Consider the following 28000-nt stretch of genomic DNA (forward strand, 5'->3'; position numbering starts at 1 on the left):
AGTAAAAAACAGGCAAATTAATTGGTCATGATTTTTCTTGTTATATAATGGTCATGTTACCGTAACTAATTTTCTCATTAAAAATATATTGAAAAATGTATACAAAAAAATTGTTGGTCACTTATTCTTATTGATTGTATTTATAATGATATTCTATATCTTAAGAACATTTATGATCTGAAATTCAGTTACTTGAACCATATTAGAAAATGAAAAATTCTATTAGAAAATGTCAACTCGATAATACTTCTTTTTGATAACTTTCATGAATACCATTGAAAAAGCAAGCCATTTTACTACAAATGCCCCCTCCCTTAAAACAGAAGGAAAGAATTGGGCCAAAATATAAGTGCAGCAGTAAAAGAGTTAATTATAGATGAGTATTAGTGACTTGACCACATAGATATTGGATGTCCATCATGTCATGTATATGGCAAAAAAAAAAATTATGTGCAATTATTTTTTTATTATTAATACAAAACTTTGACAGCCACATAAATTATTGTAAATATGTCACTGTCATCACATTCCCTCGACTAACTTTGCTTTCATTTGGCCAGTACATAATGTACATTTAAAATTGTATTGTGTATTTTGGTAGATTCTTTGGTTGTGCAAATGTTAACAATTTATCCAGCTTGAAAGCAATTTGTCAACACATGCAATAATTTGGCTTTGGCCATAACCACATGACTAGATTAGTCAAATTTTAAGCACAGATAATATGTTGTCATAATGTGAGATCTCAAGCTGGTTGTTCAGACATGCCTATACGCACACATACTGCTGATGTGGTGCATATCAGTATTCCAGCTGCTACAAACAACTAGAATTGATTACATAATTTCTGTTGTGAAAAATTACAGATGTTCACCATTCCCAATTTAAATATCATTTCGCTATTCAAATATTTAATTAAATCAACGCATGACTCATTGCTAGGGCACACATTAACAAGCATGACCAAATGACTAATTATTATTTATTATTATTATTATTGATATATACAAGTTCTTACATTCTTGCTATGCGTACTAGTGGCTGTACGTTTCGGGCACGTCCTTAATCTTATGTTCTCTGGAATACGACTTCCCGCGAAGAATCGTTTTTACAACCAAGTACTCATTTTACTGTTGGGTTAAACAGAGGCTACAGTTAAGGATTTGCACCCAGTAAATCCTCCCTGGCCAGGATACGAACCCAGGACAAAGAGCTCGCTAAACGCCAGGCGAGTGTCTTAACCACCATACCACGGGAAATGTGAAACAATGTTTAAAGTATGGTGTTATAAAATAAAAAGAACATGAAAATTATCAAATTATTTTGTATTATACAGTCCGACTTGACTTATTTTCCATTATGGTATTAATTGAAGAAAACTCATTTAATGCTGACACAGTTAATGTATGCTATACAGTAGGCCTGCGTTGTCTTCCATTTTCAAAGTACAGTAGATAAAACTGAACTTTTTGAATGAATAAAGATACTACTTAAGAAGAATATTTATTACAATATGAAGTTACAGGATGATTCACTGTTAAGAAATATATAACGAAAACATTATATAATGTAGGGCTAAATTATATATTACCATAAACAAAATTGTCATAAGGGATTATTTATTGACAGCAAAAGAGACACTCCATAATTGCCCCATATATCCACAGAAGTGCAGTACTGGACTACCAGTATTGTCCTTTTAATGCAAAGGTGCTACCATTTCTTTCATCAATGGATGTGTGGTTGCAAAAGTGTCGGGCCAAAAAGGTATTCAGTGCAGGCTTTTCTACTACACTCAGACTGCAACACCAGAGTGTTCTGCAGTGTTTTTATTCCATCCTTACTGCCTTTACAATGAGTCAAACTTTTTCTTTAATTATCTATGCCTATATTTTTTACCCTACTTTTCTACATACAGGTCTACATTATATAAAAATTTTCTCAATGTAGGCGGATGGTAATTCCTTTCACATGCCAAACAGGCATACAGGACAATATAGAATATATTAAGAGCTCCCTCATGTGTTTGAAATATGCAGAAGTATCCCAAGTGAGACCCCCCTCTCACTGCAGCACAGTTGCCACATGATACAAAAACTCAAATAATGTAGGCATAAAAATATGTTCCTGCTTGGGACGAGTGGGCAAAATTTCTGTATTGGAAGAACACAGACGACACTGGAGTCTGGAGTGGCACAGGCTGCGCGCACAGCAAATTGCGGTACTTTAATTTTATTAATATATTAGTAATAATTTAATAATATAATTTTAGTAATATATTTAATTTATACCTGTATTCACATAAATTAACAATAAAGCTTATAATCTTACAAAGTCATTATACTCTTTTTGTCAAAATGAATATAGCATCTGATAAATAATGTATGTTTTAAATGAGTACATTGCTTTATTTAATTGCCCACATATATTCATCTCGATATTCTACCAGTATGCTTGCATGTACAGTACAGTACTGGTATAGTCAAGTGTCAGCTCCCAAGCCCCATCTTCCGAATATTTTGTAATAAAATTCTGGGAATGTTCTCTCATTTTTCTTTTCATTTTACATTAATAACTGCATTGGCTTGATTTCAACGTCTTTAACCAACCCTCATTCTATTTTTGACATCTGTAACTAAATTGTCTCTAGTTTTCATCTCTTTCCCTTGTTGTGGAGTGTGTTGAGAGGAAGATGTTGTGTATGCTTCTTTATCTGGAGTGAACAGGGAAAGGAAGTTGCTGTACAAACCCACTCATTCTCGATTATGTGGGAAAGAGGAGGTGTTGTCTTGGTGCGTATGGGGGACAGACATTTTTGTACAAGCCCCTTCATTCTGGAGTATATGAGGAAGAGAAGGTTTTTTATATGCTTCTCGTTCTGGGAAGTATGGGGAAGGATAGGTGTTTATATGGCCCCTCATCATCGAGTGTGTGGGAAAGGGAAGATGTTGTAAATAACTCATCAGCATAGTTACATATACTTTTACAAGATAAGCAATAAGGCTATAAACAGCAATTAAATGTATTTCCATATTTATATTAATTTATTTAACAATTTGTGGCTTAAACTATTAACTATGAAAAAAAGACAAGTGATAAAAACCAGCATTGAATTTAATGAAATGCCTCTTTCTGGTAGGTCCTTGGTGAGCTACCTGGTAAGCTCCACCTAATTTAATCCACATCAAACCTAAAGCCAAGTGTTTGTAAAAGGGGTAAAGTGGAAGGGAAGGTAAGCACCATGGAACAGAACCCTGAAAACTTTAAGAGGAAACTGGTAAACCAAAAGTCATCAAATGGCCCACAGACCCTCAACCCGATGATCCAGTGAAAGGGAAGGAGCTGAAGAAAACGGTACAATGCTGGGGGCCAACCCTCCCCAGAGGATAAACCATGCAAGCAAAGTTCAGGCTCCCACATAGCCACTCGAGCAAATGACAGGTGACCCAGGCACTTCCCATCACCAGGCAGAGATGAGTGTTCATGCAGAGCAGGTATGCAACAGGAAGGGAAGGGGAGCTGATTGAGAATCCCAGACCAAGTCCAATCAGATTTGAACCTATTTATGGCTACAAATAGGACTTTCTCCAATTTACCAAAAATCCAAACCTGGTGAGCTTGGAATGAATCTGATCTCTGCTTTGTAAACACATGGACAGACTAGGAGTCAAAACCATCCAGTTGTCAATGTAGGCAAAGATGTAAATCTCCAGCAACTGAAGGTGAAGAACCATTACATTCACCAACATGCTGAATGTTTGGAGTAACAGATTCAAGCCAAATGTGAGAACCTGGAATTGGTAGGCCTGATGTGCCACCACAAAACCTAACCAGTCCCTGAAAATGAGATGAATGGGCACATCCCAACAGGTATCCCATAGGTCTAGTAACACCAAGGAATCTGCCTGCAACACCAGGCAGACTTGAGCTAAGGTGGTCATGCAGAAAGATGGAGAGGGAATGAAGTGATTCAAACCCAAAATGTCAAGAATGTACTGAAGGTTTTGTAGGTCCTGCTTGAGGTTTAAGAACAATCAGAATAACCACCTCACTGTTGGGGTTAACTCGACCATTCCAGCATCTAACCACTCTGCAATGACTGAGAGAACTGTGAAGTAGATTGCTGGCCCTAGATCCACAACACCCAAGGAGGTGTTTCCAGGGGCCTCCAATGTAGGCCCCTGGAAACTATACGTGGAAAGCCATGCATAGTGGGACCTGGAGTTGGGAAAACAGACCTGACATTCCTCCACAGCATCATTAAAGGTGGTAAACTGCGAAAAGGCTAGTGCAAAGAAACTCCGAACCAACACACCCCTCTGTGACATGAAACAGGAGTGAAATCTGAAGTGCAACGACCCAGTAATCTAACTTCTCCAGAAGCCTACTCCGACCAACAACAGGTGAAAACTTGCACTGAAATTTCTGGCCTCAGTCAGTAGGGGCAGACTCTGCTGCAAAAACAGATGACTGAGAGGCTGAAATGCCACTGCAACAGCTGAAAGAACTGAAGATGCAGCAACCTCAGGAAACAAGAAGAGGGAAAAAAGTAGAAGTTCAAAATGGACAAGAACAAGTTGAATCTAAATCAGAGACCAGCATGGCCCTACAGGCAAGACAAACATGCAAAATAGAAGCCCGCCACCACTTTCTGAAACAAAGGACCAAGCAGCTTGGGTAGCACCTCCAATGACCTGACCACGGGCAACAAGGATATACCCACAGGCATACCAGCCAAGGCATTAAAGCCATCAAAACAGCCCATGCATGCAAAAAAGCAGCAGAGTGCCCTATGATCTTCCGTGACGGCAGGCCCTAAAAGCGAAGGCAACTTAACATACAGTTGCACATATACTCACATCCTAAGGTAAGGAAGGTGTAAACAGGCAAGACTGAAGTGGTGCAAGGGCAGCTGCACCACCAACAAATATTTACAGACCAAGGAAGTCTAGGAAGTGATAAATACATATACTTTTTATACATACATATACTGTATATATAAAACTTATACTGTACTGAGTAAAAGTAATAAGTAAAGTATAAGTAAAAATAAAAAAATAAAAATAAAAAAAAAGTATAAGTAAAACTTATACTGTACTGAGGCCTGGTCGACGACCGGGCCGCGGGGACGCTAAGCCCCGGAAGCACCTCAAGGTAAGGTACTGTATTGCAGGACAACCACATTCAAATGTGATCGTTCTGCAATTAATTGATCAGCAATTACCTGTATTGATATATGATTTGCAAGGCCCTGGCATGGATTGAATTGGGTGGAGTTTGTTAGGTAGCAAGCACCAAGAAGCCACCATAGAAGCTCCTTCAAAAATAGGAATAGAATTCTTAAGATAACTTTTCAAATGTGCCTATGAAAGCAAAATACTGTAGTCTTAAAAATCCAGATGATTTTTTTTTTATTCCAAACTGGTTATTAGAATTGTCTTGAGCTTCAAAAGCAACACCAAAATGGATTGAAAATTAAGAACACCCTAAGCTACAGTACATATATAAAAACTGTTCTGGCAACACTAACAAATTGACTTGATGCAAAGAGCAGTGAACTTCTCAAGTTCATCTTAAAACCATCCAAGCATCCCTGTGCCTAGACGCACTGTGCAGTACAGCATAGCTATCAGTCCAAAGTATCCAAAGCTGCCACGCATACGTTTCCTGGGATCTTAAATCAAAATATTCTTTAGTACAGTATTATAATATTATAATTAGTATTCTAATTATATATAATGTAATGAAATTAACATTTGTATTCTCATTAGTATTACTTTTATTGAAGATTAAATAAAGCATGAAAGATACAGATAAATGACACAGTATTAGAGAATACTATCACTATATTACCATCCTTTCCTCAAATCTGTGTAAAAAAAAAGTGACTACTCTCAGAGACTCCTTTTACTGTATATAATTTATCATTTGCCATTAAGTGAAAGTGACAAACTCCACATTGTTACGCTGCATTACCATCCACTTCATGTACACAAAAGCCTAACTATGCAAACATTTCCTTAATTCTAATTAAATTCATAATATTTAGTGTATATCCAAACTCTACAATTTCTAAAAAATTAAAAAATGATACATCAGTATCCTTTGTATTACTGAATAAGGCAGCCTGTGATCTACCTCAACAAATGTTACTCATATGACATGTGCACGAGACAAGTACTGTACAATATTATTCATTGCTATTACAGTATATTGTTAAGTATATTCTCATGCACTCGCTTTATAACTTAGCTTAAATTATTAAATACAATTAACTAAAAATTAATAGAGTATAATGGAACTATATCAGATGGTTAATTTTGTTATGAAGGGAGATACTAGTAATATATATAAGTATATAAAATATACACTCACATATACTGCATATATATAAAACAGGATGAACTGAAAATTTCAAAATAGCATACCTCCTGTGTAGTAGCCAAGTGCATAAGCAACCCGACCAGCACACCACACTGCTCCCCCTACAGCACTCAGCACAGGATTATGCAGACCTCCCAAAAGCAGTAATGTCAAGAAAGTTGGGTAATTTTCAAGACTGTCAAACAAGAAATATAAAACAAATATAAGATCCACTTGTACATTGCTTTATTTGCAAGAACAAGTACAGTAACATACAAATATAAAATACACTAGTGTATTACTGTAGTATGTAATGTCCACAATTCAAATCTAGAAAATTATTAATCTTTGTAACTTAAACAAATAACTGACCAAGTAAGTGATGATGTGCCCTCAACAATTTTATTACCAGCAGTTACAATTCTAGTTCCTACTGAACTCCTATTTCTAATAGAGTATCAAATAAAAGGTTATAAAAGCAATATGCATTTATAATAACATTATTTCTATATCATGTTTAATTAATGTACAATAATGAAAACATTTGTTTTATCATGTCTGATCAAAAGAAAAGAAAAATATGAAGATTCGCAGGAGGTTTTGAGACTAGCACAACATGCATTACAGAATCACCCATGATATGAAGTAACCTGGATACAATAAATATCAACTTACGTGTTTTGGTGTGCTCTTTGATAGCAGTTGAAGAGGTTGTTATCTAGGCTGTACATTGTGGGATAATAGATTTTCAAACTTTTACGCATGAAACCCACCTGTAACAAAGGTTTTACATTTTTTTTGGTAAATATGCCTAAATTGGTATTGATAAAATTACTGTATAAATAAAATATTTAACAAAAGTTATGTGATCATCATACATCAGGTTGTCTTGTGATTACCCATAATGAATTTTTGTTATTCCTGGATAGTAGTGTAATTTCCTAATTCTTATGCCTAAAAGAATATAGGCCATTCTTATAGTATAGGTATAGAAATTGGCCATTATCCCACAAACTTTGCTTTTGAGACAAAGACAGTGATATTTTAAAACTTACCTATTTCCAATGAGAAAAGGGATGAATTTGCACCTTTTTTGCTCAGAAAAAAGCAACATATCAAAATTAACATGTACGGTATTTATACCAAAGTTGTAACAAAATTAAAACACAAGATTTAGAACCGAGTATTTTTTTAGATTTACTTTTATACTGTAAATCACTTTCACAAATGAAGTCTCCCATCATGTTCTCATTATACTGTACTTGGTAGCAGCATTTCAAGTCCAAAATATCCTGGTGGAAGTGCTCTATCTGGAATGTTCTTGAAAATAGGTAAATTTAAAAATATAAAACTGTCCTTGTCACAAAAGCAAAGTTTGTGGGAAATAATAGCCATTTTCTATACTTTTTAAGAATAGGCAATTAAGACTATAACAATTACAACTGTTGGTACTTGGTGACTTCAACTTAAAATCCATAGACTGAGAGGCGTACAAAGCAAGAAGAGAGGACTTTTGGATAGGTAGATTCCAGCCCATCCTCCTGTTTTGGTAGTACTGTACTTATAGTAATGACAAGGACCATAGTATACATACTGACGTATAACGAAATTAAAATGTAGAAATATGAACTATTGAGTTCAATACCCCGGAAAACTATTTTTTTACTTGTGTTGCTTTGACAAACTAAACTAACCAATCGTAACCTCCCTAGGCCTAATACATGATATATGAGGCCTAATATAGTACATGTACTTACCTAAGTGCAGTTACAGGATGAGAATTATGCTCGTGGTGTCCAGTCTTCCCAGCACTCTTTGTCATATAACGCTTTGAAACTACTGATGGTCTTGGCCTCCACCACCTCCTCACCTAACTTGTTCCAACTGTCTACCACTCTGTTTCCGAAAGTGAATTTTCTTATAATTCTTCGGCATCTGTGTTTAGTTAATTTAAATCTATGACCTCTTGTTCTTGAAGTTCTGGGTCTCAGGAAATCTTCCCTATCAATTTTATCAATTCCTGTTACTATTTTATATGTAGTGATCATATCATCTCTTTTCCTTCTGTCTTCTAGTTTTGGCATATTTAATGCCTCTAACCTCTCCTCGTAGCTCTTGTCCTTCAGTTCTGGGAGCCACTTAGTGGCATGTCTTTGCACCTTTTGCAGTTTGTCGATGTGCTTCTTTAGATATGGGAACCATACAACCGCTGCATATTCCAGTTTTGGTCTAACAAAAGTCGTGAACAATTTCTATAATATTTTGCCATCCATGTATTTAAAAGCAATTCTGAAGTTAGAGAGTGTAGCATAGGCCCCTCGCACAATGTTCTTAATGTGATCCTCAGGTAATAGTTTTCTATCTAGAATGTTTGTGTGCTATACTAGGCCTAGGAATATTTGAGTTTGTGTTTTAGCTTCATTTATTTTAAAGACTTCCTTACTAGTCGGTATACTAAAAGCTAAGAACATACAAATTCTGACTACTGATGATCGTCACAATAGATACTATCTAAACAGGAGGATGGGTGGGTTGATTCATAAACCACCACCTGGAAGCATTCATGTAGCAACACATTAAACAAACTACAAGAACGACGGGAGGGAATGCTCCTTCAATGCTGGATTTAATATTCACCAGGAAAGAAGAAGAGATATTTGACATTTACTACCTTCCCTCCTTGGGCAGAGAAGCAAGGATCAACTACATGGCAGTGAGAAGAGGGGCAGAAAGAAATTTTGAGGAAGGGATGGAGGACAACTACCTGGTGGCGGTCAGTTATCATCATCAAGGTGTTTGCCCAGCAGCATCGATCATTTGACTAAGCATGAGTATACAGTTATGATATGTTTAGAACCGAGAACTATATGTACGGGCAGCACATAATATCCACTAGAAAGTGTGACATTGTAACTACCAGAATTTGGCAGGATATCGATATACTGTATATGGCAGTTGGCTGCAAGTAGTGAATCCCCCAATGGTGAATATTCCAATTGTAAACCATGTGAACAAGAGCTGTGACACACACTCCAACACTATATCTGCGATTGCCCAGTAATCAATGATTTCAGACCAAATGGTAGGAGGTAGTTTGAGCTTTTACTACTTCATACACTCACAAATATTGGGAGATATTCTTGTGCTCCATCCAGATTTTGCTAGTGCAGGCTAATAGATTAGCCTGGCCTTTCATGTTCTCTCCTGATTCTATGGATGACTAACCATCCTGTGAGATGAAGATATTAGGTGATCTTATAGCTAGTTTCTGAACTATACACTGTAATCTTTCATATAGATTAGGGTAGCAGCACATTGCTGTGTGCTTCTACCCTAAGCTTGTTTAAAAAATAACTCTAGGTACCCAATTTTCTTCAAGCAGTTGCTTGTTTTGTTGTGCTCGTGCCTTCTGGAGGATTTTTTCTTGGGTTTTGGTTGCTCTCTAATCCTGAAGCTCTGCTATTGCATATAGAGTAAGGTTCTGGTCCTAAATTTCTCAGTATGGAAGGGGTGGGTCTCAGAGGTTTAATTCATCTACTAAGGCATGGCTGTACCCTCGCAAAGAGTCTTGGCCGATTCTTGCCTCTTAGCTCTGGGAATTACTGAGGTGGTCCTCCTAGAAAATGTAATGAAAGAAGCAATTGGCATAGATAAAAAATATCACTGCCTTTAGTAGGCAGAAATGATGGGAAGATGGGTTCCCAGCTCCTATAACCCAAGGGATGAGGGGCTGATTGCCTCACAGATTAGTGGTCGATGGGGTTGACAACATCCCTATACTGAGTGTATGGATCAATCTAGTAAAAAAAAATACATGTCAAAGAGGTATTTTAGGTGAGCAACATGTAAACATTCAACACACTGCAACAAAGAACACAACTTACCTTCAAGGCCTTCCAGATGAGCATGAAGGATGAGCCTACTGCTACCAGCACACAGTAGCCATACTCGGGCTTCACTTCAATAACCACCATCTTCACACCTAGAAACAACACAAAATAAATCTTTCAGGCTTCAAAAAATATAATTGCCTTTAAAAATTTAACTAGTAAAATGACTGTAGAGAGAAATGCCTTTCATTCTTAATGCTCATCCAACCAAGACAGTAGGACCCTTACACTCCTCCCATCACCCTCAAGCAATAGACACCTATGCACTAACTGCCTGTGGGAGATTAGATGTGCACTAGATGGTACTGTTTAGATGACCTGGAGTTGGCCCGGTGGCATTTAGGGACCCAGATTTGGATGTGTTGGTGTATTCCACCTACGTGTAAGTTACTTCCCACCTCTTCCTTTCCCTGTGAATGTGGTTCAACTAGCTTCTGGTCTTCTCCCCTAGTTTCAGCTTCGAAGCATCTAAGGGTTTTAGAGTTGAAGCAGTGTTTAGCCTAGGAGGTAGCTCAGCCATCTCTAGGGGGTAACCCTATCCACTTTGACTCGAGGTAGTTGAGCTATCCTGTCCTGCTGGGAATGTAATGCCTTCACAACAACCAATACTTAGCTTCGATATTTCTTCTTAGGATGATGCCTTTCTGTTTCAGGCATAGAATATGGCTCTTCCCTGGGGACCATCGTGACTGTCTTCCAGGGCTGGAGAAGGGGGAAAGCCCAAGTAGTGTCCCTTGGTGCCCATCAACCCTTCCTGGACTTTAATTTTGTTGAATGCAGGTACATACTGTATATTGCCATGGGAAGGGGGACTTTTCCTATCCCCTATTTGATATATGAGCTAGAGTAATTGTTCAATTCCACATGCCATTTGGTTTCTCTGATTCGTCATACTTCTGGAGATTCCAACATCTCACCTTGCGCTTTCTGCGAGTCATGAGAGTCTGTTTTGGTTCCTCCAGCGGGATTTGGTCTTTGCTTATTGATGGACTTGGCCTTATTCATGTTCGGATCTGCTGCGGTCTATAGGATGGGATATGAAGCTCCAAATTCTTCCTGGCTGGTTGATGATCTTTTTTTTTCCCCTTGGGGGCATGGTATGAAATCTGTTGAACCTATACGCATGATTGGCAGACAATGAGTTCCTTCTTTCGTATATTTTTAAGCGGCACTACATATTCTCTACTCAAGGTCTGCCTGTTTGCTCCAGTGCTCCCCAAGGATGTAAGGATGTTAAGTGGCAGCTCCATGTGCAGCTGCTTGTGCTTCTCTTCTGTGAAAGTCCACAGGACTCGTACCAACAAGGCGGCTGCCATGCATCTTTGGGCCATCATGAAGCTGTTTGGTGACAAGCTCCTTGAAGGTGTGTATTTCCTAGCTTCAGTCCCCCAGTGTGGCTACTTTGTTGCCTGCAGTTCCAGTGTCATTAGCTTTTTCCAAGTTGCTTGCCCCTCTTTTTTTGGATGGTGGAGGTGGCTTTGTACTTGGCCAGTCTCACATGTCAACAAGCCATACTAGTCCAGGCTTTAGATTCACCCGGGTCCTGAATCTTTTTGTCTGCCTCTCCTCTTTGCTGAGGATACTGTTGGTCAGGTTCTTTCAGTCCACTGCAGCTGCATGTCATCCCATTAGCCAAATATTGATCCTTCAGAGTTGTTCCCTCTTCCTGGAGGCAGTCTGGTAGGAGATGGCGGCCTTACCTGCTATGGGTCGAGGTTGGCTCTCAATGGAGCATGATCCTCAGGTCTTTTCATTTCCTTTGGCAGCTGTCTCTTCTATTCTGGACCTTAAAGATGCATATTGGCATCTCCCTATCCATATAAGGTTTTACTGTGGCATGTTTTTCTGCCCTTCAGCTTAAATCTGGCTCCTAGAATTTTTACTAGGTTAGTGGCTGTGACCTGACCATGTCTCTTGGGGGGGGGTTTGTGTCTTGTCCTACCTTAATGGCTGGTGGATATGCCCCCGCACCCCCCCCCCCTCCAGTCCACATGTCATTTGGCCAGGGAATCTGGTTCTTTTCCAACTCACCAGGTTTGGGCCCCTGGTTGCTTCAGTCCCAGGTTCGGACCTGGTTGGGCCTAGTTTGGGATTCCTAGTCGATATCTTTTTCCTCTGCATCCCGCAGCTGTTCTCCGCCTGCAGTTGCGTTGCTATCTGGTGTTGGATTGGTTTCGGGCGACTTGTTAGATGGTTTAACAGTTGTGCATGAGACTGAACTTTGAATGCGTTTCCTTGGGCAGGGTTTGGCTTCAGGTACTGTATTGACTCTTCTGGTTCTGCCTGTTTCATCACTACTGGAACTGTTGGGCTTTGGTCCCACTTTTCCTTCATCTGCCCTTGCTTTGCTGGCTTCTCCTTTGGCCTTTTTGGAGTTCAATTCTACAACACCCTGCTTCCCTATCACTATGTGCTCATGGATGCCTTGGCTCTGAGTTGAGGCTTCATGATCAGCACTCACCAGGCCTCCCAGAGTCAATGATTGGATTCAACTGACTAGTACTTAGCTGCTAGGAGCTCTGGGCTGCCTGGTAGTGGCCCTCTCTACTAAGGGTTTCAACTAGTTTTGAGAGAACTAATTGTTTTGAATGAATCATTTGCAGTCATCTGGCAAACTCAGTGTTTAATTTTCTGTGAAAATTGCAGTTGTCTGTATGGCTTCATTGACTTTCTGGATGCTTTCCTAGCGAGTGTTATTATAAAAATCCACCCACTCCTTGCAACTCTGGAAAGAAGCCAGGAGGAGGAGTCCTGCAACTGATGTGACACCATGGTGGGAAACCACCTCAGTAAGATAACTTCAGGGAGTCACCAGGGCTCTACCACAATAAGAGGCATTTCATTACATTCAATACTGGGGGTTTTTTCCTTGTTTCTCTGCAGGCCTTGAGCCTCTGGCTGTCCTGATCTTGTCACTCATGTGAGTAATGCACTATACTGTATTAATTAGACTGTGGATCAGTGATCACAAATTGCATGTTAGTTTTATTAAGATTGTCTTAAGATTTGACAGGAAGATGTAAAATGCACCCAAGTTTTATTAGAAATCTTAACTACTTAGGAATAGCTAAAAATAGTACAACTATCTTTCTGGTATGAGAATTTTTTATTTTAATTGTTGGTATTTAGAACTCAGGCCAAGTTATTTTCTACTCATCTAGGAAATGATTATTTTAAATAATAATAATTCTTAGTATTTCATCCATGGAAAGCTCCTCAGAGATATTAAAGATTTCTTAACCTCTGCATAGATCCAAATTATATAAAAATTTCATTAGCTCCCAGAAGTCATGATGAACTTAATAATAATAATATAATAATTTTTATTTAGGCAAAGGTACATACATAAAGAGATTTTACAAAGTTTGTTGGCTTTATAGATAGGAGCTAGTACATACAATGCCTAAAGCCACTATTACGCAAAGCGTTTCGGGCAGAAAGACCTAAGACTAATCTATATCAATAAAAGAGAATGTGTCTGTCTCTGTTCAAGGTTGAAGGCCAGACATTTGGTGCTAGCCTTACCCTAATTTACAGGGAAAATGGTCTAGCATACCTGGAGAAGGTTTCAGAAGTTCTACTTCCCGAGCCTGGCCTGAGGCCAGGCTTGAGTTGGGATAACTTGGTCCAACAGGTTGTTGCTCGGAGCAGCCTACAGGCCCACACATCCACTACAGCCTCGTTGGTCTGGCACTTCTTGCAAGAACTTGTCTAAGTGTCTCTTGAAGACATTCACCTTTGTTCCGGCAATATTTCTAATGCTTGCTGGGAGGGTGTTGAACAGCTGTAGACACCTGTTGTTCAGTGTTCTCTGATTGTGCCTATGGCACCTCTATTCCTCACTGGTTCCATTCTGCACTTCCTTCCATACCTTTCGCTCCAGTTGTTATTCTACTGTGCAAATTTGGGACATGGCCTTCCAGTATCTTTCATGTACAATTACATATTATTTGATACCTTTCTCGTCACCTTTCCAGAGTACATTTTGAGAGCTTTGAGACGGTCCCAATAATTCATAAGTTTTATTGTTTCTATGCATGCGGTATATGTTCTCTGTATTCCCTCTAATTCAGAGATCTCTCCTACACTGAAAGTAGAAGCGAGTTCTAGGGTACAGGACAGACACACGTGGGTCGGGGACAGCCCGAGTTAAATGCTTTAATAAATATTAGCATTTATAGAGACCCCATATGATTTTCATTGAGTCAAGTGTGAAACAATTGATGTGTTTCCCCAGAGTTTTTTGGTGCTTTGCCTAAGCTACTCATCCATACCTAGTTTGGCAAGTTCCAAACTTAAAATACCACACCAGGCTGTAAGATTCATGAGTACCTATTGAAAGCCAGTACCAGAACCTGTACCCCTGAGTAGAGGTCAGGGAAATCTGGGGTACTAGGTCACCAAAGTATTCTGCTCTGAATGATAAATCACCAGATAGGTAGGATGCAAAAAATATGCAATTGTGTGGACAACATTGGCAACCATGAGATGAAGACACACACACTTGTTAGCAAGACTCGCTTACAACCAGATAGCAGCCCTCCCCACCCAAGGGCACCAGCCAGCTGGCTCCCTCACTCACATGCCTGGGGCTCCCAGATTAACCCTTCAGTTGCACATATCAACCAGGGTCGTTCATCAATAGTGCACACATCAACCAGGATAAATTTTAGGTGTGGTGTTAAATTTGAAACTCTCCCATAGGCACATGGGGATCATATCTGCTTCCTCAGGCCTCCAACAGACGTCATCTTGGAAAAAATTGTGGGCATCCTTCCCGAGTAGGAGGGGACTCGGTACTAAGACAGCAACCATTTGTAGCACATGCAGCTCCTGCCCACAGCATCACTTAATGATGATGAAATAATTACAGTAACTTTACAATGATAGTGACATAGAATATCCTAACAGTGGTAAAAACTGTGTACAAGGTTCACACGTCACAGCAGCACAATAGGGTTTGTTCTTGAATCACAATCAGGATGTTTGGGTTCGGGTCCTAGGCAGGACAGAAATGGTTGGCATGTTTCCTATCATCTAATACCTTGTTCACCTAGCAGTAAATTAGTACCCAGGAGTTAGCCAGCTTGTGCAGTTGCATCCTGGGAAAGGTCAGTAGTTCAACCTGGGAAGCGAGTGCCCTCGATACAAGCCTAACATGTATTATATACTGGCTGCCTGTGTCCTCAACACAATGAATTATTATTATTATTATTATATCAGTGAACCCAATGCAGATCACTGTTCCCAGCATGAAAGTGAGCCACAGCACACAGCTATGGTTGGGTGCATCCATGCATCAAGCAATAGGATCTCGTATTTCTGTGCAAGATGAACATGGGGAAAACAATTCATATTCAGGATTTAGTGACCAGGATTCTGATAACAACAGCAGTGTTTTGGCTTGTGTTAGCAGTGTGCATAGTACATTGGGAGGCACTTTGCGGGATTAACTTCGTCATCCTATGCTGGAAGCGTTCTAGTGAATTCATATCCATTCTATAGTATGGCAACCAAAACCAATAGCAATTTTATCTAAATGTGGGCTTAAACTAGAGCAAGATATACCTAAAGAACAACACTAGGTGTCTTAATACTAATAATTACTTATTGCCCATAATCTAAATGAGGCCTAACTAGAGCAAGATTTAACTAAAGAACAACACAAAGTGTCTTATTACTAACGCTTTGATAAATAAATCCCAGTGTCCTATTTGCCTTATTACGGACATTTATTCATTGATTTTTTGGTTTTAAATTCTTATTAATCATAACTCCCAGATCCCTTTCGCAATCTGACTTTGCAATCTCAACACCACCTAGTTCGTATCTAGTAACTCTAGTAACTATCCTAGCCTCAAAACATCATTATTCCTTATCATCATTACCTAGCCTCAGAAACCTTACATTTGTCAGCAAAACTACATCTGCCAAACTTTTGACCATTGAAAAACTATTTAGATCGTCTTGAAGTAATAGTGAGTCTTTTTCTGTGTTTATTTCTCTCCCGATTTTCGTATCATCAGCAAATTTGCAAGTATAGCTGCTCACACCTGAATCTAAATCATTTATATATATTATGTATAACAGAGGCCCCAGGACAGAGCCTTGAGGCACTCCACTTACAACTTTTTCCCAATCTGACTGAACTCCATTTATATTAACTCTGTTTCCTTTGTTATAGCCATGCCCTAATCCTACTTAATATAGCACCCCAATACCATGACCCTCTATCTTTTTCATCAATCTTTTATGTGCCACTGTATCAAAAGCTTTGCTAAAGTCAAGGTACATAACATCACAAACCTTACAACTATCACCTGCCTTAAGTATGCTGGAATAAAATGATAGCAAATTTGTTAAACATGAACTGCCATTAGTAAAACCATGTTGTGAATCATATTAATCTATGTTTTTCAAGATGAAGACAAATGGTACAGTATTTGCAATTGTCGATTCAAGTAACTGTCTGTTCTACAATCCCTATGCAATTGATTTTTCATAAACTCTAAACGTTTGGAGTTTAGAATTTTTGTCTAAATTTGCTCATATTTCAAATGTCATATTGATAATTTTTTCAGTAAACTATACTGAAAACCTATACAGTATTCTAAATATATGAAAATGAAGATCATATGCTATTCTGAGAGCAAAATAACACCAAATGAACAGTTAGTGATATTTTTATATTTTTGCAGCTGATTTCAAAATCTGAAGTTTTCAATATTCAATTATACTGTATGATTATTTTTTATTTGCTTGTTTTTCATGTTACACTAGTATCATTTAAACAAAGTTGGAGCATTTGCCTAGTAGATTATTCACAAAACATTTGAGTGTGTTTCAGAAAATTTAAAAAACTGAGCTCAATGTCATACATATGAGGTTTTGCACAGTTTAAGGGTTAATGTGTTGCTTAACCCTTAAAGTGCGCAACACATCATACGATGGGTTGAGTAACTTGCAATAACTTGCGCTTCCCATCATATGATGTATTTGAGTACCGCGCAAGATTTGAACGGCCCGCGGGGTAGAGGGGCCCCCCAAATGCTGCCTAGGGGCTATAGTAAACAGCCACCATTTTGTAAAAAAAATCCAGCTCACGCTACCATCGCGAGGGAGGCATCAGTTACCCAGCAGTCACCATGTCGAGCGCACGGCCGAACGCTTCCCGGGCACGCACCACGCAATCACTCACCCAAGAGCAAATAACTAGTGAATTATTTTCTGATGGTGAGGAAAGTGATTTTGATGACTGACACTGATAAGGACTACACACAATTGACCGATGATAGTAGCACCAACAGTGAAAATGAGATACAGCCACTTCCCATGGCGAGGCCTATACACTCACCCATACCACCTCGCCCAGTGTCTACTCCAATTCACCCACGACCACCCAGTTCCTGTGCTTATTTAGAGTCTGAGGATATTTTGGGTGACGAGTCAGAGGAAAGTGACTTTCTGGTTTTAATGAAGTGGAATCAGAGCATAGTGTCGGTACCAGTGGTGTTACTGGGCGAGAATTTGTCGCGTCAGCAGCGTCACGCCCAGCCAAGCGCCACCCCATGGAACAACATGAGGCACCAAGAGCCTCATGTTCATGTGCTTCCACCTCACGTGCACGTCGCGGCTGTACTGTGTGCAGACGGGCTTCAGCTCCTGGTCCACGGTGTGCATCGCTTCCTCGCCGTTGTGCCCCTGTTGCGTCTCGCAGGACTCCAGGTGTACTAGTGTGGAGTGATGGTGCCGGTTTTATTCCTCGAATTCTTGCCTTTGACAATAAAGACATTGGGATTACAGAGCTTTTCCCTGATAATAGAGAGGATATGCGTGAATTGGATTATTTTACAGCGTTCTATGATGAGCCACTCATGGAATATATTGTACACCAAACGAACCTTCATGCGGCTCATCTCATTGGAAAAGAGATGAGAGAATTTTCACGATTGCAATGTTGGAAAACCACCACTGTAGGTGAAATGTATGTGTTTTTAGCAATATGTATGTTGATGAAGCACCGTGTCAAACACGCTATCACAGATTACTGGAACAAAGATCTGACTATTCCAACACCTTTCTTCGGGAAATATATGTCCCGAGACAGGTTTCAGATACTCCTCAGGTGTCTGCATTTTGCAAGTAATGAGGACCGGACAGAGGATGATAGACTTTGGCGAGTGAGGCACTATATGAATGAATTGATTGGAAAGTTCAGAGATTTTTACGTACCAGCACAGAACCTGTTGATTGATGAATCCCTTGTGCTTTTCAAAGGACGTGTTTCATTCAAGCAGTATATTCCCTCCAAACAAAACAGATTTGGATTGAAATTCTTTGTTCTTTGTGACTGTGAAACAGGATACGTGTTACACATGATTCTGTATTCAGCTAGCGATGTAGACATTCCCGGTAACGACGAACATGGTTTCTCGGGTAGTGTGGTTGTCACTAATGGCACCATGGATGAACAAGGGCCACATCTTGTACACATAAAACTACTATACAAGTCCATTGCTAGCTAGGTTCTTGATTGAAAATAGAACCGGATTTGTTGGTACAGTAAAGCCATGAAGAAGGGAAATGCCAGTGTTTGACGGTAGACTTGCAGTTGGTGAGTGCCAGCTACGAAAATGTGATCAAATACTCTAGGTTCGGTGGAAAGATGAGAGAAGTGAACATGCTGACAACCGTTCATGATGGTACAATGGTGAACAATGGCAAGGTGAACGGTGTAATGAAAGAACCAGTATATAAGCCAGATTGTGTTCTTTACTATAATATCAACATGCATTTGGTTGATAAAGCTGACATGACGGTTGGCACTATCGAGTGTGTGTGGAAAACATTGAAATGGACGAAAAAAGTGTTTTTCCATCTTGTTGACATGAGCATGCTGAACTGCTATAATATGTATCTGGTGAAAACTGGACGTAAACCTAGTTTCCGTGCATTTACTTTTACACTTGCAACACAGTTATTAGCAAAGTTTAGCAAAGATGTCCCTGGCATACAAAGACCCATCATAAACCCAATGTTGCAGCATGCTGCTACACCCAGGCTCACTCACATGGAGGCCTTTCAAGCACACAGACTAAAACATTTGCCACCAGCTGGAAAGGGTGCAATAGGCCACCGTGAATGCCTAGTTTGTAAAACAACAAAAAGGAGAGATCAGAAACGTAAAGTGGTGCAAACATGGTGTGAAGCGTGTGCAGTTCCATTGTGTGCTGTCGACTGCTTCAACAACTACCACTCACTCCAAGACTTCTAAATGTGCAATAATAGTGCAAAAACCTGTACATAGTGCAATCATGTGTGTGTAAATATAATAATGAACATTGTGATTACATAATATATTGGCATAATGGAAAACATTTGTGTGTGCATCTGTATACTCGATGTATGCAACATTTATTGACAATGACCATGATGTAACATATGCAACACAATTAGTGACTAATATTAGTAATAAAATATGCCTAGACACTGTAAATAATGATGTGAAAATAAATTCGTGGCAACGGTGGCTGCTTGAAGACCGTGCGCGACGCCTCTGGGACGCACCGTGCATGAGCGATCATCCAGGGTGTGACGTCATCGCCCATATTGTTGGCTCAATTACATTGTCGGCAAGTAGAATTGAATTTTTGTATTATTTTTTCTCGTGGTCAGGGAACATGACTTAACAGATAAGGAAGATTTTTTTTTTCAATGCGCCTGTGGATGATAAATGCTAATTAGCCCGAAGCAGCACAAGGGTTAAAGAAGCAATCATCAATAAATTCTAGAGAATCTTCTGCTTCATTATTCCCCATTCTGTTAAGCTAGTTTATTCCACTAAAATTAGTCACTTATGACACAAATACTGTTTGACCTAGATGTTCTAGATATTTCATCCCATAGATGCTTTGCTTCCATTCTGTCTACGTTTGGTGGCCTGTACATAACTCCTATTATAAGATTTTTAGTATTACTTATTTCTAACCAAATAGTTTCTGTGTGTGGCTCAGTTTTGATTCCCTCTTTGAGACTACATTTTAATTTTTTCCTAACATACTGTATATGGCTACTCCCCCTCCTTATCTAATATATCTGTGTGAAATAGTTTAAATACATTTATTTAATATTCAGCTAATAGTTCTCTGTTTTCTACATTCATCCATGTTTTGATAAGTGCAATAACATATATTGTTTATGTACAGACAAGAGCATATAAAACATTTATTTTGTTTCTTAGACTCCTACTGTTTGTGTAATGTGCCTAAGTGTATTGCTATTTTGAGGCCCTTCTCTTTTTACTGTTCATTTTGCAAGTTTTCCCCTGCCAACACATACTTTTATTGCCTCCTTTCTCCATATTAATTCCCATACCACTATCTACTAACAGTTTAAACCCAAACAAATCCCTCCAACCACAGGGTCCAACAAGTTGGCAACAGCAACAACCCCAGCCCTAGATAAAAGCAGCCCATCTCGAGCATACATGTCATTCCATCCATAGATGTGATCCCAGTTATCAATGGATCACTGGTTATGAAGTTATCACACCCAACAGAACTACTTAGTGGTTTGTAATTAAGCATAAACATATAAATTCATGTGTGTATACAGTTATCACAGCAAAAAACAGTACTGTAATCAAGTACTGCACTGTATAAATATGTTTATGGCAACTCCCGCCTGGCCTGGGGTGACCTACACACAAATTCTAGTCTGAACACTCATGAATTGATTACATTATTGCATGATTTCATCCTTCCACCACAACCAAAGCTACATAAATATACATTTTTAATTTTGTAAGGGATCAGGGAACACATTTTAACAATTATCAGTTTCCTTTTCAGGCTTTACCAACATTTATTTTATATTTCCTGCTGTGTATGCCCTAATTTATTTTTCAAGATAACATCATGCAGTTACTGTTACCTTCTCTTGTTGCTGTTGGCGTTATCCCTGTCTTCGGTCCAGGTTATGTTCCCTAAGAAGGTTCAGGACTTTGCCCCTTCCCCCTGGGAGTTAATTACCTCTAGGAGCCTTACCCAGATAATGCTTGTACAATGGACTCCAGATTTGGCAAACTACTTGGGACCAACCCCAATTCATTGGAGTGAGGGATTCGTTGCAACCAGAAATGCCTTCAGGAGGCATTTATGTAATGCATTTTTGTAGCAATATAAATCAAGAATAATTCATTGTTATATACAGTACTACTACTAAACTGCACAATAATGAATCCTACTGTATCTTTATATACCTTAGAAAAGGCATACTGTATAGTATACTGTATTCAGTACTGTATTTTGCTTGAATCCTCTTGAGGTGCCATTTGTAATTATAGTGCATCCTCAATTCAACTAACTATTTTGGACCAACCCCAATTCGTTGCAGTGAGTTATTTGTTGCAACCGGAGATTGCTCCAGGACGCCCATGCTGTATTTGTGAATGAAAACCGGGAAATTTAAAAATTAAAACAGACCATACAATTTGGTTTTAAATGTGCTCGCTGGCTTTTCTAGGGCCCCCAACTCTTTCTTTTAATGTTGCTCCCATCTACGAAAATCATCAAAAACATGATTGGAGTCATATAAATTGAATTACTATTCATACTCTAGTATTTCCCATACTCTGTGGGTTGATTTTATTAAGGAAACCTTTAATTTTAATTTATGATAATACAGTAATGGGCAAATTTTCCACCTGTCTGTGAACTCTGCCCAACATCCTAAAACCAAATCCACATATCTCCTGCTTCAGTGAACAAGACTTTGTGGAATCAGGCAAGTAAATTCAGCCTGGAAATTGTGCATTCCAACCAGATTTGTTGAATCGAGGTTCCATTGTACTGCCACTAGATGGCAACAGTTAGGGTATTTGCAGTGGTAATGATCGTTTGCCTTGTTTTATTAAGGATGTCTAATTTCCTTTGATTAGTCGCTTGCTGGAGGGTTTTTCCTAGTTTTGTTTTGGATCTCCAATTTTCAGCTCCCCTCACCTCATAGTGAGCCAGATCCTGATTCTGGCTTCTGGGAGTTGACAGATGGAGCTCATAAGCTTTGTGCACTGGGATAAGGCTTAGTGGTACTATACCAGAGATAAGCTTGGGAAATTACCGAGGGGTTCCTCCTAAAAACAAAATTTCAACATGCCATACAGTAACTGGCAAAAATTCACTAATTACATTCATCTGTAAATGATATCACCTTGTTTGCTATAGCATTTCATTGCTATATATTGTACTTATAACAATAGTTGGAAAACTACTACAGTAATTCTGTTAAAAAATTTATTTTAAAAGTTCAGTTCTCAACAAAAAGTAAATACTGCTTTAAACTCGGACTTTGAGCCACAAAATGGGAATGTAGACAAGTTAAAAACAACAATAAAAATGTGTCTGCTAGAATTCTGTGGTTGCCAGTCATTCCATGTACACTTTCCTGCATTATTCATAAGAAATTTTGAGTGCTACTCTCACAGCCCTTATAGGCCAAACTATGCAACTAAAGTGAGCTTAGTCACAGTGAAGAGAACTAACAGGGAAGTAGCAACATCAAGAAGATAGTACACTAAAACACAGAACCAGATAACGTTTTGGCCCATCATACAAATCATCTACCATTAGTCTACTTTTTTCTTAAGTGTTTTTTACAGAGTTTATTTAAGTCTAGTCATGTCTGATCGTACATAATAAATATGTACATATCACACATAGTAGCTTATAGGATCATTTACTTAATACAGTACTGTACTGTGTATAGTGTACTATGCTTTAAATTAACCATGGTCTCAACCTAGTATCTGGAACACTCAAATTTTCATGACTACTGTAGTCTCAATCATTATATATTTTTTTATAAATTCTATATACTGTACATTCATTTCACAGCAAAACACTGGTGCAGAGATGGTACTGAATTGCCAATCTCAAACCTAGAAATATTGAAAGAAACATAAAAGTAATGTCCTAAAACACACATCACAATAAATTTTAAAATGTGAGTACATTACATATGTATTTAAATATTGCTTTAGCCCTTTGGGGGATACTTCACAAAGTTTAATTGTAGTGTGGCCTCGACTTACGAATTTAATCCATCCCCAGAGACGGGTCGTAAGTCTAAAAAAATTTTTCTATAAGAAATAATGTAAATTTAATTAATCCGTTCCACACCCCCAAAAAAGTTAACTTAAAAATACATTTTATACTGAATACCATTATTTTTTTTAGCTACAATACAGTATGTTTATCTTACCTTTATTAAGGACTCTCGTTGGTGTATGGAAGACGGTGAGGAGGGGGGCAGGGAGGAGGAGTGGTGGTGGTGTTACTGTTTTAAAGAGGAGTCCCTTTCCATTATAACATCAGGCAGTAATGACTTTTCTTAGGTACTCTCTCCTACGTTTTGCAGGCATACCACTAGGACCTGGTTGTGGCTCACTGCTTGCTTGTCTTACTAAGAATCTGTCTAAAGACACTTGTTTATCCCTACATTTTTAACACTTGTCTGTAGTGAGACATCACATTGTCATTTAAAAGGCCACTGCAATGGCCTGCTACAGCTTTATTTGGGGGAGTTTTTTCAACAAAACTTTGCAGTTCTTCTCATACATCAAACATTTTCTTAATGAGGAAGGAACATCCATCCTCTACTGCCAACTATTTTCTTAGGTTGAACCTTACCACTGACTTTCTTGGGACCTCATGGCGTGATATATAATAATTACTTTTATATTCAAAAAAACAAAAAAGCACAGAAACAATGAAATTATTTACAAGCGCGATTGTGACTAAGCGGGCGGCTCTGGTAAACTGAGACCAGGTCGGCCCGTGCCACAGGAACCATGCACTCGGTCGACCCAAACGCTTATCAACAAAGTCGCTAGTTGAGGCAAAGATCGTAAGTCGAGTCACATTTTCTGACGAAATTTAAGTTGTAACTCGAAAAATTCATAAGCAGTCATAAGTCAAAGTGCCACTATACTGTAAATTAAAATATAAGTCGAGTTTTGTATAAGGTCAGATCATGTACTAGTATGGCTGGCAGTTTTGCATTCAAGTTTGTACATTGGTCATATTTGCCCAAAACATCATGTCACACATACCAACTATGCCATGCTATTGAGAAAAAGTTCCTCAATCATCTGTCATCACAATACAATATTTAAACATTGAATGGTTAAATTTTTGCCTAAGGGCGGCCTATCATCCTTCATTACATAGTGAAATCTTCATGGAAGTTAATCAGTAGCTTGTCAATGTATGAGAATGAAATATTTACTTAGTGCTTACAGTACTCTTCAAAAGTATGTGGCATCCTTCATGAGACACCTCATACTCATAGGAGAGAAAGAAAGAAAAAAAAAAAAGGAAAAAAAAAATGAATATAATAAAATGCCAATTTCTGGGCGAGCCCTATGGCTTCCTGAAGCTACTATCACTGATAGTGTAATTAATTAATTATCAAAAAAGGCACCAAACCGGGAAGGCTATGTAGCACCATCATATGTGCAGAATAATCAGAGGGTGCTAAATATCACCAAGGATGCGAATACGAGAACAGAAACGCATAAGGCGAACGATATCAAAAAGTATCCATTTCACCAAAAAGTCTATCGAGGGACAAGTGACCGCGAGGGACAGTCAGAAAGCAAGACACACGCTTGTCCTGGAAGTCAGGACATTCAACAAGGATATGCACAACTGTAAGAAGGACAATGCAATTTGGACAATAAGGAGCAGGGCGGCATTGCATTAAGTGACCGTGAGTTAAACGTGCATGGCCAATACGTAACCTAGCCAGAGTCGTTTTTCATCGTCGGTTACGGTGGTAGAACAGCCATGAGGACACACTACTCTTAAGAGTATGCAGTTTGTTACCAGTAACAGAAGACCAACAACCCTGCCAATGGGCAAGGATGGAGGAATAAATAACTTGGTAAAAGTCAGAAAAAGGAATACCTTTACAGGGGATGGGACAAGTGTGGATAGCTTCCTTAGCGGCAGCATTCACACACACATTTCAAGTGAAACCAACATGGCTGGGAACCCAGCAAAACTCTACCAACTTAAATTTACTGGAGATAAGAAACAGCCAATGTTGAATCTCGATGACCACCGGGTGGATCGGATTAAAGGACCCCAAAGCCATGAGGGCACTGCGAGATTCAACTACCACTATAAAGGAAGATTGACAACAAGAAAGCAGTAGATGAAGAGCATGAGAATAGCATAAAGTTCTGCTGTGAAGATGCTAGCCTCTGGAGGAAGCGTAGTCAGGAAAAACAACAGTAGCCCACACCGTCAGCAGACTTAAACTCATCGGTGAAGATGGAAATGGAGTGGGAGTGTGAAGTTCTCAAGGAAAAGGCATTTCAGAACTGTAGGAGGGGTAAAAGCTTTAGTGATGCGGGTCAGGGAAGTACAAAATTTGGGAAGGGGGACCCTCCACGGGGACAAGTACAGAACAATACGAGGAGAAACATTGATAATACGAACCGAAAGAGAATCTTGTAAGCGAGATAACCGGATAAAAAGAGGAAGGTGGTGAAGAGGAACAGGAACTACTGGAGGGGTAAAAGTCAAAGCACAACAGAGGCAGGAGGAAGGATGTTGCAAGGACCGCGCAAGACAGCGAAGACAGTAGCAATCACAGCGGTCCTGGAGAGATAGGAAGCCAGTGTCAACATACAAGCTGAGGGGTGGAGTCGAATGAAAGGCACCACCCACCAAACACACCGAAATTACGACGTTGGTATAACGTTCACACATGTTTTAACACCTCCTAACCAGTTATAACAACCAATATAGCAAGTTGTAACAACGTTCTAATACGTCATAAACACATTAAGCCAAGATGTCGCAACTTTATTACAAGTTATAACAAGCGGAAAATAGACACAGTTTCAGTTTGTGTTTCCAGGGGAGCTGATGCGCAACCCAGTATGGTGCAAAGCATCAAGACGGCGAAGAGTAGGAGGAGAAGGAGAAGCAGACGAGTAAGCAGGGCAACCATAATTGAGTTTAGACAGGATGAGAGAGGAATGTAAAGAGAGGAGCGTGTGTGTATCTGCCCCCCAAGAAGTATGGAACAAAACCTTAAGGAGGGTAAGGGCCTTAGAGCATTCAACTCGGAGGTAAGAGATATGGGGCGCCCAAGACAAAAAAGTGTCAAAGATTAACCCCAAAAAAGCTTAGCAGAATCCTTGTACACAAGAGAGATGACCATAAAGCGAGAAAGAGGGACAAAGAATGACATGCTTCCAAGTAAAAGTCAAAGCACACGTCTTAGACTTAGAGAACTTTAAGCCATGATCGGTGGCCCAAGACGACACGGCATCAATCGCAAGTTGAAACCACCGTTGAAGGAGAGGCGAATTATCACCTCGACAGCAAAGGGTAAGATCGTCGACATAGAAAGAGGAGAAGATGCCAGAAGGAAGGGAGGAAAGAAGACCATTGAGGGCAACTAGAAAAAAAAAAAGAGTTGTGCCCAGAGCACTACCTTGGGGTACACCCTCATATTGCCTAAAAGTGGCAGTGTGTGTTGTACCAAGCCTCACTCAAAAGGAAAAACGAGAGAGGAAGCATTGGAGGAAGAGAGGGAGATTACCACAAAGGCCAAAAGAATGAAATTGGGACAGAATATGATATCCCCAGGTGGTGTCGTAAGCTTTTTCCAGGTCAAAAAAGACGGCAACAACGGAGGTCTTTGCAGCAAAAGCAGTATGAATACATGTATAGACCTCCAAGTTCACCAGGACACCTGTTGTGCTGCAGCACTTGAAAAAAACAAATTGAGAAGGGGAGAAGTGGTGATGTGTTCTAAGAACCACATCAGACGAACGTTAACCATACGTTCGAAGAGTTTGCAGGCAACTCATGAGGACAATAGGGCAGAAGTCCTTAGGGGCTGTCCCGAGAGACCCCGGTTTCCTAACAGGAAGTACAACGACATCGAGCCAGTCCTCAGGGACTGACGACGACTCCCAGACCTGATTATACAGGCTCGGTAAATACCGAGATGTGCACGGAGGGAGATGGCGAAGCATCTCATAATGAATGCCATCGGAGCCTGCCGCAGTAGTACCGCAGAGGGTCAGCACAGACTGAAGTTTCAGAGATAGAGAAGGGAGAGTTATAGGGAAGGCCGAGATGGGTGTAGAAATCTAAAGGATGAGATTCAAGAACAGGCTTACGAAGAAGGAAAGATTGAGGAAGATAAGAACCAGAGCTAACAGATGAAAAGTGGGAACCCAGTTCGGTCGCGACCTGCAATGGGTCCGCCACAAGAGTACCACGGAGGTGAAGGACCAGCGAGACATTGGAAACACACTTACCCGCTATCTTGCGGATATGCTTCCAGATCTGCAGCAGAGGAGTTTCGGACGTAATGGTGGAGGCAATACATCCAACACTCACGTTTAGCTGTACAGATGGTCCTACGGGCCACGGCACTCACCTTCCGAAACAAAAGAAAAGAATCAGCCATACGCGGTGTCTCTTTCAGGCTGCACACTTACAGCGGACAGCCCGAGCACAGTCCACATTCCACCAGGGAATGCACGTCCAGGTTCCTGGAGGAATAGAGCAGAGGGCAGCGTCGAAAACTGGTGTCATGAAAAAGGAGGGTGCAAGGGAGAGGCAGAATGGAGAGTTCGGAGAGAGTAGCACGGAGGGTAAAGAGGCACCAGTCAGCCTCGGTAAACTGCCACCCAAGGAAGGAGAGGGGAGGGTGAAAAGAGA

General features: G+C 39.7%; 1 protein-coding gene across 1 annotated transcript; it reads right to left on the minus strand.

The window, feature by feature from the left end:
- Positions 1 to 1490: 1490 nt before the first annotated feature.
- On the minus strand, positions 1491 to 27831 carry LOC138349472 (glutathione S-transferase 3, mitochondrial-like). Its single transcript, XM_069328325.1, has 5 exons — positions 27717 to 27831; positions 10248 to 10345; positions 7039 to 7136; positions 6429 to 6559; positions 1491 to 5674 (listed from the first exon to the last, which is right to left on the minus strand). The coding sequence occupies exons 2-5, from the start codon at positions 10335 to 10337 to the stop codon at positions 5574 to 5576; spliced, it is 420 nt and encodes a 139-aa protein (XP_069184426.1). The 5' UTR covers positions 10338 to 10345; positions 27717 to 27831; the 3' UTR covers positions 1491 to 5573.
- Positions 27832 to 28000: the final 169 nt, after the last annotated feature.

Source organism: Procambarus clarkii, chromosome 21 (assembly GCF_040958095.1).
Source record: "Procambarus clarkii isolate CNS0578487 chromosome 21, FALCON_Pclarkii_2.0, whole genome shotgun sequence".
NCBI classification, from domain to species: domain Eukaryota; kingdom Metazoa; phylum Arthropoda; class Malacostraca; order Decapoda; family Cambaridae; genus Procambarus; species Procambarus clarkii.

Bases quoted from the DNA above. Each gene is read 5' to 3' on its own strand.
- LOC138349472 (XM_069328325.1), bottom strand. From the start codon at position 10,337: ATGGTGGTTATTGAAGTGAAGCCCGAGTATGGCTACTGTGTGCTGGTA. The intron at 7,137-10,247 runs GTAAGTTGTGTT...CCTTTGTTACAG, and splicing joins TCATCTGGAAGGCCTTGAAG to GTGGGTTTCATGCGTAAAAG. The intron at 6,560-7,038 runs GTAAGTTGATAT...CTTGTTTGACAG, and splicing joins CAAAGAGCACACCAAAACAC to TCTTGAAAATTACCCAACTT.